The sequence below is a fragment of the Tamandua tetradactyla genome, chromosome 6 (genome assembly GCF_023851605.1).
Source record: "Tamandua tetradactyla isolate mTamTet1 chromosome 6, mTamTet1.pri, whole genome shotgun sequence".
NCBI lineage: Eukaryota > Metazoa > Chordata > Mammalia > Pilosa > Myrmecophagidae > Tamandua > Tamandua tetradactyla.
Window position 1 is genome coordinate 114,649,628 of NC_135332.1, and position 12,170 is coordinate 114,661,797.

General features: G+C 36.4%; 1 protein-coding gene across 13 annotated transcripts in view; it reads left to right on the top strand.

Annotated features, from left to right (window-relative positions):
• Positions 1-12,170, top strand: part of XKR9 (XK related 9) — a 512,237-nt gene that overhangs the window by 52,923 nt on the left and 447,144 nt on the right. For 4 of the 13 annotated variants that reach the window (XM_077166977.1, XM_077166976.1, XM_077166979.1 and 1 more), the window contains one exon: positions 5,366-9,811. The exons of the other annotated variants lie outside the window; for them this stretch is intronic. In XM_077166977.1, the coding sequence (XP_077023092.1) occupies positions 5,366-5,994 (629 nt within the window). In that variant the 3' untranslated portion in view covers positions 5,995-9,811. Of the gene's footprint in view, positions 1-5,365; positions 9,812-12,170 lie in introns of those variants that run through there. 13 annotated transcript variants of the gene reach the window in all.

Genomic DNA, 12,170 nt, shown 5'->3' on the forward strand with positions numbered 1-12,170 from the left:
AGAGACTCTATGGAAGAAAGAGAATGTGATAATATGAAACAAAATTGGGTATGAAAGTAAATATTTTAAACAAGGAAATGAATCACAGTAATTTAAAAATATAAGAAAACTTTCAAATTTCACAAATGGCAGAAAAGTAATATTTTATGCTTAATAAAATTATTTATTAAAAAATTAATATATTATTTTCTTAAAATTTTGACTGCATACTCTCTGATTGGCTATGCATTTAACCATCATTTTATAATCTGTTTCTTTTTGGAGGGACTAGAAATATAATTTACTCTTTCCTTCAGTCTATATTGAAATTTGATTTTTATTATTTTTAATTTAGAAAAGCTTCTTTCAACTTCACAACTTATTGTTAATGTTGCATGCTTTTTAGATTGTTATCAAATTTGGGAAGCCCTCAGCTGATTTCTTTGGTAATTGCTATGAGATTTCAGGAAATTTTTAAAAAATAGAGTGACCAAATTTCATTTTATTTATTTATTTTTTTTAACATGGGCAGGCACTGGGAATTGAACGCAGGTCCTCTGGCATGACAGGCAAGCATTCTTGCCTGCTGAGCCACCGTGGCCCTAAATTTTAATTTTTAATTTATTTTTTAAAGTGACTAATTTTAAGTACTCTTTGAATTGACAGCACATTAGCTAGCTTGTCAATGTCTCATTTAGTGCATATTGGGAGTTTTATATTTTTTTTTTAGTTTAATGGGAGTCAGCATTTAGTGTTAAATTAGAAAGAAATCAATAAGAATCTGTAAGGATGTGCTTGGGCAAGCTCATTTCAGACTGAGGGAAATTCATAAGCAAAGCTGTGATTTTTCAAAGACAAGGGAACCTGTATGGCTAGAATGTAGTATACATGTGGGGAAGCAATTATGAAAAAATATATATGTTAGAAGCAGGTAGGTAAGTGGGAAATGAAAAATAGTGTCAAAGCAATAGTATCAACTGGCTGAGTATAGACCAACATGCCCTAACTTAAGGAATGAAAGGCCTACTGATAGCATCTGTGCTGGTTTGAAATTTTTATATATCCCAGAAAAGCCATGTTATAATCCTTATTCAGTCATGTGGCAGCAGCCGTTTCTTTTAATCCTGATTCAATGCAAGAGGTTGGAAATTTTCAATCTCCACGGAGATGTGACACACCTAATTGTGGGTATGCTCTTTTGATTAGATTGAGATGTGACTCCACCCATTCCAGGTGGGTCTTGATTAGTTTATTGGAGTCCTTAGAAGAGGAGACGTTTTGGAGAGAGTCTGAAATGATAGAGCCCACAGAAACTTCAAAGGAGAGCTGGCAGGCAGAGAACAGAGACACAGATGTTTGGAGATGCCTGGAGCCCAGCAGATGTTACCATGAGATGTTAAGCAAGCCAGAGCCTTTAGAGAGCGAAGGGAAACCAAGAGATGAAAGCCATCCCTGGAGAAGTAAAGTGAAAAACCCACACAGAAACAGAGGCTGAAAGCAATGGAGCCTAAGAGCAAGGGACTAGTGATGCCAGCCACGTGACTTCCCAGCTGACAAAGGTGTTCCTGACCCATCGGTCTTTCTGGTGTGAAGGTAACCTCTTGTTGGTTCCTTAACTTGGACACTTTCACTTCCTTAGAACTGTAAATTTGTAACTTATTAAATTTCCCTTTTAAAAGCCATTCCAGTTCTAGTATATCATATTCCAGCAGCTGGAAAACTAAAACAGTTACTCCTTGGCTGTAGGAAGTACCTAAAACTGTCAAGCTGTGTTCCAGTAGCCTAGATTCTTGAAGACTATTGCATAAAGATATAACTTTTACAATGTGATTGTGAAAACCTTGTGTCTGATGCTCTTTTTATCCAGGGTATGGACAGGTGAGTAAAAAAATATGGATAAAAATAAATAAATAATAGGGGGATGAGGGATAAAATAAACTGGATAGATGGAAATACTAGTGGTCAATGAGAGGAAGAGGTAAGGGGTATAATATATGAGTTCTTTTCTCTTTTTATTTCCTTTTTTGGAGTGGTGTAAATGTTCTAAAAAATGATCATGGTGATGTATACACAACTATGTGATGATATTGTGAACCACTGATTATAAACCATGTATTCTAGTTTGCAAGCTGCTGGAATGTGATATACCAGAGACAATTTGGCTTTAGAAAAGGGGAATTTATTAAATTGCAAGTTTATGGTTCTAATGCTGTGAAAATGTCCAGATTAAGGCAAGGCTATGGGGCTTTAGAAAGAGGCAGTCCCATCCTTTCCAAGGGCTTATGCAGCAGCCCACCTCTCTCCAAAAACAACCTTCGGGAACATTTTTCTCGGCTCCACCCTCTCTAAGCATTGGGGCTGCACCTGGGCTCTCTGCCATGTCCAGGGCACAGTCTCATTCCCTCCACATGAAGGTAGCCAGGCTCTTCCCAATCCCCAACAAATGTCCTCCACCCTCTCTAAGGCCTGTGGTGGCAAAGCTTTTCCACTGCAAGGAGGTGGAAGGCCTGCTCTCTGCCTTTGGGGTGAACTCACCCTCTCCAAATACTTGGGTGGGTCTGCTCTCCTGGCCTGAGGTTTCTTGACTTTAGACCTCAGCCTCCATGGTTCTGCCTCTGAAGTTATTTTTCCTCCAAAGTGTCCCTTTTTAGCCTGCCTTAGTCTAGACTGGCGGTGGTTCCATTTATATAGATCCTACAACACTCTTGTTGGCTTTCTATGTAGTAGACAAGAATCATGCCCATCAGACAAAAGGAGCTTCCTGAAATCTTTCCTGGATAACTCCATCTCCAATCCTGGCTTTCTCTGAAATGGCTGACTGGTTCCACATTTGGTTAAATCCACACATGGTCCACTATTCTCTGGGGTCTCCCTTCCTTTAAGCCCATAGTTTTCTAGAACATCAATTTCTGGTTTCTTTATACCCAAGAGTTCAACTTCTCAACTTATCTCTCCTGTTGCATTTTGTTATAAGCTTCAAGGAAAAACCAGGCTACACTTTCCACATTTAATTTGGAAATCTCTTCTTTTAAAATCAGCCTTCCATCTAAAACCAGCAATTGATTTTGCTAGACTAGCTGCCATTTTAAAGCAATGATCATTTTTATTTCAGTTTGCAATAACACAAGCCTCATTTCTGTCTAGAGCCTAGTCTGAGGCATTTTTAGAGTCCACATTTTTACCAAAAGTTTCTTCAAAGCATTCTAGGTCTTCTGTATCAAGCTCCTGACAGCACTTCCAGGATATTCCCCTTATCCATTTAAAAAGCCGTTCCAACATGTTAGGCATTTGCAAACCCCAGCAGCACCCCACTTCTCTGGTATCAAAATCTGTTCTAGTTTGCAAACTGCTGGAATGAGATATACCAAAACACAATTCCTTTTAAAAATGGAAATTTATTAAGTTGCAAGTTTACAGTTCTAATGCTGTGAAAATGTCCAAATTAAGGCAAGGCTATGGAAATGTTCAAATTAAGGTACCAACAAGAGGTTATCTTCACTCAAGAAAGGCTAAGAAAATTCAGGGTTTCTCTCAACTGAAAGGGCACATGGAAGAGTCTGCTAGCTTTCTCTCCTGGCTTCTTGTTTTATGATGCTGCCCTGGGGGTGTCTTCCTCCTTCATCTCCAAAGGTCTCTGTCGGTGTGGGCTCTAAGACTTTTCCAAAATGGTTCCCTCTTAAAGGGTTCCAATAAGCAACCTCACCTTGAATGGGTGGAGACACATCTCCATAGAAACCATCTAATCAAAAGTTACCACCCACAAATGGGTGAGTTACATCTCTATGGATAATCGAAAAGGTCCCACCCAGTAACATTGAATGAGGACTAAAGGTCGTAGCTTTTCTGGGGTCCACAACAAATTCAAAGCAGCATACTATGTATGGAATGTACATGTGTGAAGATTTGTCAATAAAAATATTTTTAAAATACTAGTCTTAGCAATTAAACACACACACACACACACACAGTTACTCTTTTGGGTGGACAGAGGGAGGGGAACTGGAAGGAGGATGTATGTTGTTTTCTTCTAAATTTTCCTCTCCCTTAATGTAATTTCAGTAGATAATAAAACAGATACCTTAAGAAAAAGCATAAAATTTGTTTTATTTTGAAATATGAGGGTAAATGTCAACAGAAAAGCTAGAAGTGTTGAAAGTGATTTCTTCTAGGACTGTGTGACTGAGGAGAAGGAGGGGTACAGTATGGTACTGTTGTTTTTCTAATAAGCTTTTGTAGTACTTTCTGACTTTTTGAAATCTATGTATATGTCTTAGCTTGAAAAAAATTACAGCCGATTGTAAAAAAAGACATCACAAGCAAATTTAGTGGGATGCTTTAATTTAAATATTAAAGAAGAAAGGAAAATAAGAAATCCAACTAAGTCAAAGGCATTTATAAGGTCCTATCCTCATAATCTTTATCAATAGATAAATCTGTCTGAGTCTGTGTTTCTAGCATTATGCAGACTTCCAGTGAAGTTCAATGGAAATGACTAGTATTCTGTATTCTGCTCTAAACTATTTATTTCCAATTTTCTAATAATTGCTTTCACTTTAATAAAACTCCACAACATTGACAATAGTGCTAGTGACTTAACTTTCCAAAGTAGTAATGAATGTATTTTTCTGTTAGTTTGGGGTAAAAAAAAGGGTAAAGATATTATAACTGTAGAAAATCTGTAAGTTTTAGAACATATTTGTTCATTTGGTCCATCATCTCAAGATATGGGAAATTGAGCTTGTTGATAATTCATGTTTATGTTTAAATTTCTGTTTAGTATCTTTCTCTCTTTATATATATGTGTATGTATACATATTTCAAATATATGTACACACACACATATATATATATATATATTATGATGCTGTCTCTCAGTAAATTAGGTATATGCCCAAGGTCAAAGCCAAAATGACTGGAAAAAGTTGGGATTAGAACTGTATTAGAACTCTTTTTTTTTAAAAAATATTTTTATTGTGAAAACTTATCATACAAATAGGACTATAGTGTCTTAATTCCCAGAGCATGCAGTTTCTATTGCACCAATTGCTTTATTTGTTTAATGAATTTACTCAAAATCATTATAAAGCAGTCTAATGTGGTGGTTAAGTACACCAATTTGGAATCAGGCAGATTTAGGTTCAAATCCCAGTCCTACCTCTTGCTAGCTCTATGACTTGGATCAACAAATAAACCTCAGTTCCCTCAAATGCATTATGGGAATATTAATATCTATCTCACAGGATTAGATTAGGTTATAATATAAAATACCTGACATCTGCTTGTGAGCATATTTATATGCAAGTAAAGCATATATGCCATATGATACATTTAATATTGCTATTATTATTCCTATAACAATATGCCTATTTTATTTTTTCTTTTGTAGATGCAGCCATCATAGTCTCTTGCTGTGCTGTTTCGTGGTCAACTGTTGATTATCAAATAGCTTTGAGGAAATCCTTGCCTGATAAACAACTTCTCAGTTGGTTCTGTCCCAAATTTACATACTTCTTTTATAAATTGTTTACCTTGTCATCTTGGATACTGAGTGGTGTACTTTTACTACTCTTAAATTTTAAGATTGCTTTATTTCTGTTGCTATTTCTTTGGTTTTTAGGAATAATGTGGGCTTTTAAAAATCAGACTCACTTTTGTGCTTCCATAAGTATGGAATTCTTATACAGGATTGTTGTTGGATTCATTCTTGTCTTTACATTTTTTAATATTAAGGGACAGAATACTAAATGTCCAATGTCTTGTTATTATATTGTAAGGGTACTGGAGACTGTGGGGATATTGATTGTGTTCTGGGTCTGCCCACCTCCTGCCTTCAAATCAGACTATTTTATTACCACCAGTATCACTGTAGCTCTTACTCTTTTCCTTGGAATTGTTTTTCTTATTGTTTATTATGGGATTTTTCACCCAATTAAAAGTGAAGACAAGAAACCTGATGAAATTGATGGAAAACCAGTTCAAAGAGATTGTAGAATGAGGTATTTCCTAATGGAATAAGCTTTTCAGTTATGGGGTATGTTTTCTTATTTTGTGTTTCATTGGTTAGTAAAGAAAAATTTGTGTGCATCTGTTTTGTCTCTTATATTTTTTAAATCAATTCTGGCACGTTAATTGTGAACGTGTGAGAGATTATAATAATGCTTTTGTTATTTAACTTATTTAGTTTTGAAGAACTTTGGTACTCATATATCTGCCTACTGATTGATGGAGCTGTATTCTTGAGTATGAATTGGAAGAAATGGGCTGGGCCTCATAATCAGGAGGCTGGACTAGAGCTTCCCTCTAACTTTCCTCTTATTCAGCCAAAACTGATGTACGTGTGGAGAACTGCAAAGGAAAGAGAACAGTAAACCACTCAGGTTTCTCTCCTTTATTCAGAGCATGTATTTTGAGGTGGGGACAGGTTGAATAGAAGAAAAGTGAAAGGTGGGAAAAAGGAAGAGAAACCCAGTTCTTTTTGAGCATCTATTGTGCTCTTTTCCTCAAATTCCCCAATTCGGCAAGTTCTGTACGAAAGTGATGTGTCTTTGAGAGGTTCGAAAATTCATTATTTACTTATTTTCTAGTTTTTTTCTGAAGTAATGCTTTCCTCAAATTTATTTGGTATTAATTCTATCTGTATTAAAAATAGTTGTAACAAAATAATGTTTTAATAAGTTTGTGCATAATTTCTCATAGTAAGAATTAAATTTTGGTCCTAGGAGCAAGCAGTAGGGACATTTGGATTAGGCTCCTAGAGATAACGAAGCCTTTTTCATCAAACTTTTTCCTTTTCAGCTCCTCGCCCTCCTTGGGTCAGCCCTTAATAAATGAGTCCTCAAATAATAGCCTTCTCTAATACCAATTAAAAAAATTCACAGTTATTCGTTTAGCCTTATAATTTCAAAACTTCTGTACTGCTTTTGGGAAGAAGGATGAACATTTTGGATACAACATATTTCAACTGTCAAAGCTATTTGAAGACAATATGTAAATTTTAAGCACTAACTCTGTGCCCAGCACTCTTCTAGGTACTGTTATGACTACAGAACAAATGTAGGATACAGTTCTGTTGCTTGAAAAAGTTACATACTGAAGTATTTATAGAAATTGACAAGCTGTCTTTCAGAGTGTTTCCTGTAGTGTTTTTTAAAAATATTCATTCCACAGTAAATGAAACATAGAAATTCAATAACAGAAGTGGTTATATAATAACAGAGTATATACAACTGAATAGATGTCCTCTGTGCTGTTCTTTGAGAACATGAAGCAGTCTTGAAAAAGCATTAACTCTTGCAGGAATGCTGAGTTAAATCTAAAGTTTGTCTTGGGCTTATAATTGTTCTATGTGTGAACCCCACTTATTATAGTCTCTATCTCAATCTTTGGTGTATCTGTGTACATGCATTTTTGTGGGGGTGAAGTTGGGTCAAGAATTTAGGAGCAGCAGTTTATGAAATTATGGTTAAGCCTATAGCAGCACTTGAGTCAGAATCTTTGAGTCAGAAAGTCTTTAGATTTCAAGGGAATCTTGCTGTTCATCTTGCTTATATACATATAAGAAAACTGAACTGTTGAGATACTAAATGATTTATACAAGCAACATATACCTGGTAATTGATAGAAAAGAGTTGACTCTACTTTTTTTTTTAATTTTTATTGTGAAATATAACATATATACAAAAAAGCAGTAAATGTCCAAGTACATTTTAACAAGTAGTTATAGAACAGATTTTAAAGTTTGGTTCGGGTTACAATTCCACGATTTTTTTCTTTTTTCTTCTAGCTTCTCAAAGATGCTGGAGACTAAAAGAAATATCAGTATAATGATTTAGCAGTCACTCATTTGTTAAATTCTGTCTTCTCTGTTATATTCCTCTTCTTGTGAAAAATAACTAATATACAAAAAAGCAATAAATTTCAAAGTACATCACAACAGTTAGTTGTAGAACAGATTTCAGAGTTTGGTATGGGTTACAATTCCACAATTTTAGGTTTTTACTTCTAGCTGCTCTAAGGTCCTGGAGGCTAACAGAAATGTTAACATAATGATTCAGCAATCATACTCATTTGTTAAACCCTACCTTCTCTGTATAATGCCACCATTACCTTTGATCTTTCTCCCACTCTTTAGGGGTATTTGGGCTATTTCTATTCTAAGTTCTTCATGCTGGAAGGGGCTGTCAGTAATATGGGATAGGGAGATGGAATGATTAGATGATCTGGAGAGGCTGGTCCCTCTGCATTTCAGGACTTATCTGATCCAGGGACCCATCTGGAGGTTGAATCTAATTTTCTAACTGTAGATTTAATGTTTTTTGCTTTTGTTTTTACAGCATCACACCACCTTGCCCCCTTCTAAAGTCAGGCAGCACTTAACACTTTAGTTCCCTAGAGAATTGCTTTTTGAGCTAAATTGAAACCAGGAGTTTTGTGCTGGAGCTGGTGAAACAGAAGGTTATTTTTGGCTTGCACAAAGGAGCAAAGGATTGAAGTAGGTGTGTTCAGAGCCTTGTCTTTCAGAGATCCCTTCTTTCTCTTCTTTTTTAAAAACATATATTGAGATAAAGTTTACATACCATACATTCCCCACTTAAAGTGTATAATTCACTGGTTTTAAACTATTACTGCAGAGTTGGGTTTAGAGAGAGGGAGGCCACATCTGAGCAACAAAAGAAGTCTGAAAGTAATTCTTAGGCATTCCTATAGGTAGGCTAAACTTCTCTGCTGCATACATAAGCTTCACAAGAGCAAGCCTCAAGATTAAGGTCTTAGCTTATTAATTTGGGTCTCCCTAATGTTTGACACAGTGTCAGGGATTTCCCTATTGGTAAAGTTGAATAGTTTCATATTCCCTCAAGGGACTTTGCTAATATTTTTTTGATTATTTGCTTAATATTCTCTGGCATGCATCCAGGCATGAATTAAGCTATAGAGGATTAAAGGCCTTCATTCTTATTCTGGGTTCGCTGTGTTTGTATTATTTAAATGATCTATCCAGACAGGTTGAGTTAGATTATATGCTACAGAAAATTTAGGTTCTGGACAAAATAAACCTTTCATTCTTTTGGTCTCATATGGTAGATGAAGTTTTAAAATGTAGACATCTTCCTTACACATGTATTCTGAGTTACCTTAATCCCGACCTGATCAGCTTTGTTCTTATCTCCAAATACTAGGTGTGCCGGTTTGAAAATATTATGTAGCCCGCAAAAAAGCCATGTTTTAATCCTGATCCAATTTTGTGGAGGCAGATGTTTATTTTAATTGTAATTCAGTGCTGTATATTGGAAACTTTTGATTAGATGTATCACTCCAACTGTGGGTGTGACCTTTGAGTAAATTGAGATGTGATTCCACCCATTCCAAGTGGGTCTTGATTAGTTTATTGGAATCCTTTAAAAGAGGAAACATTTTGGAGAGAGCCAGAAACAGCAGACGGCTCAGAGCTGACAGAAACTTAATAGCAGAGCTGACACAGGTGCAGACACATGGAGGACAGAGACACAGATGTTTGGAGATGCTTGGAGCCCAGCAGATGTTGCCATGAGATGTTAAGCAAGCCAGGACCTGGAGAGAGCCAAGGGAAGCCAACAGATTAAAGCCAACCCTGGAGAAGTAAAGTGAGGAACCCCTACAAGAACCGAGGCTGAAAGCAACTGTACCTAGGAGCAAAGGACCAGCAGATGCCAGCCGTGTGTCTCCCCAGCTGACAGAGGTGTTCCTGACCCATCAGCCTTTCCCGAGTGATGATAACCTCTTGTTGGTGCCTTAATTTGGACACTTTCACTTCCTTAGAACTGTAAACTTGTAACTTATTAAATTCGCCTTTTGAAAAGCCATTCCATTTCTGGTATACTGATTTCTGGCAGCTTGCAAACTAAGATGCCAGCTTATATAAAACAGCCTCTCAAAATCCAGAAATAACAATTACTTCTTTGTGCTAAATGTGACTGCTATAAGAGCTTACAATCTAGGTCCCAGTTTTCTTAAAAGTCTTTTCTAAATGAGACTGTACAATATTTCCTCTTTTGTTTCTAGTTTATTTTACCACACCAAATGTCCCACAAGTTCATTGACAACACTGCATGCCTCACAACTTCATTCCTTTTGTAGCAGCACAATATTTGATTATGTGTATACACTATCGTTCACTGATCTACTTCTCAGTCAGCCATCTCCATCCATTGGGCATCATGTATAATGTCCAAAGTCAAATGTTCATCAACAGTCTCAATTTTAGATAATTTCATTGTTCCAAGAGAAAGATAACCAATAAACACACCCTCATTAAATAGAAAATTCAAACCTCCCCTTAGCTCTTGTCCCTCCTCCTATCATTTATCCCTGGTATTGCTGTGGTACTGTTGATGTTTTCTGTTAAACAGAGCCCATACCATGCGATAGCCGTTTTCCCCCTGTACTCCGAAATTAAACACTCTTTGTACAAGATTCATACCTTTAAAATAGTTCATGTAAGAACTTATTTGTATTTGTAATGATTTTTTTTCATTTTTAAATAGTTTTATCCATACATCATACAATCCAGCCTAAGTGTATAGACATGACTTCACCACCATACTCTATCTGAAGACATTTCCTTTTCTTCCAGAGATCTTTTTTTTTTCAGTTCTACGAAGTCATTAGTAAACTGAGCTGCTTTTATTTTTCTGTTCCATCATCTTCTTATTTAATATTTTTATTGTAGAAACATAGCATACAAACATACATCCTTGACATACAAACATTCCATACATGGTATACAATCAGTGGCTCATGATATCATCACATGGTTGTATATTCATCACTGTGATTATTTTTTGAACATTTGCATCACTCCAGAAAAAGAAAGAAATAACTCATACATAACATGCCCCTCATTGACCACTAGTGTGTCCATCTACCTAATTTATTTTACCCTTTGTCCCCCCTATTATTTATGTTTATCCATATTTTTTACTCATCTGTCCACACCCTGGATATAAGGAGCATCAGACACAAGGTTCTCACAATCACATAGTCACATTGTAGACATTTATATCTTTATACAATCATCTTCAAGAACCTAGGCTAATGGACCACAGCTCAACAGTTTCAGATACTTCCCTCTAGCCACTCCAAAGCACCATAAACTAAAAAGGAGTATCTATATAATGCATAAGAATAACCTCCAGGATAACCTCTCAACTCTGTTTGAAATCTCTCAGCCACTGAAACTTTATTTTGTCTCATTTCTGTCTTCCCCCTTTTGGTCAAGAAAGCTTTCTCAATCTCTTGATGCCAGGTCCTGGCTTATTCCAGGCTTTCTGTCCCATGTTGCCAGGGAGATTTACACCCCTGGGAGTCATGCTCCTGTAGGGGGGAGGCAGTGAGTTCGCCTCCTGAGTTGGCTTAGAAAGAGAGGCCACATCTGAGCAACAAAAGAGATTCTGTGGGGCAACTCTTAGGCCTAATTTTTAGTAGACTTATCCTATTCTTTGTAGGAATAAGTTTCATAGGGGTTAACCCCAAGATTGAGGGCTTGGCCTATTGATTTGGTTGTCCCCACTGCTTGTGATAGTATTAGAAATTTCCCAAATGGGGAAGTTGAATATTTCCTCCTTTCTCCCCATTCCCCCAGGGAGATTTTGCAAATACTTCTTTATTCACTGCCCAAATTGCTCTGGGGTTTATTGAGGTATCACACTAAGCTGGACAAACCAACAAAATCTCACTCCATATTCACGATTCCATGTACTTATGGTGTTCATCTAAACTGACCATACTAGTTAAATTAGGAAATGCACTACCCAAAATATAAATTTTGCACCAAATAAACATCTCTCCCTTTGGTCTCACCTAGAAGTTGAGGTTTTAAAATATGTATGATATCATCCTTTACCCAGTCTTCTAGTGTATCTTAGTCCTATCCAAATTAGCTTCATTCATATTTCTAGTTGAAGTCTGATCCGTTTTTCAACTTTTTAAACGGTTTCTGTTCGGGGTACTGCTCACTTTCATAGCTTCAGAGCCCTAACTCTGAGTCTCTGGTGTCACATAAGTACCCAAAGTTTCTGGGAAAGACCATGTTATATGCAAACAGCTCAGACTTTCAGAATTTATTATTAATAGTTACATCTCATGAATATATGTGACTGCTGTAAGAGCTTACAATTTAGGACCCTAACAATAAGTCCCAACCTGATAACTCATGC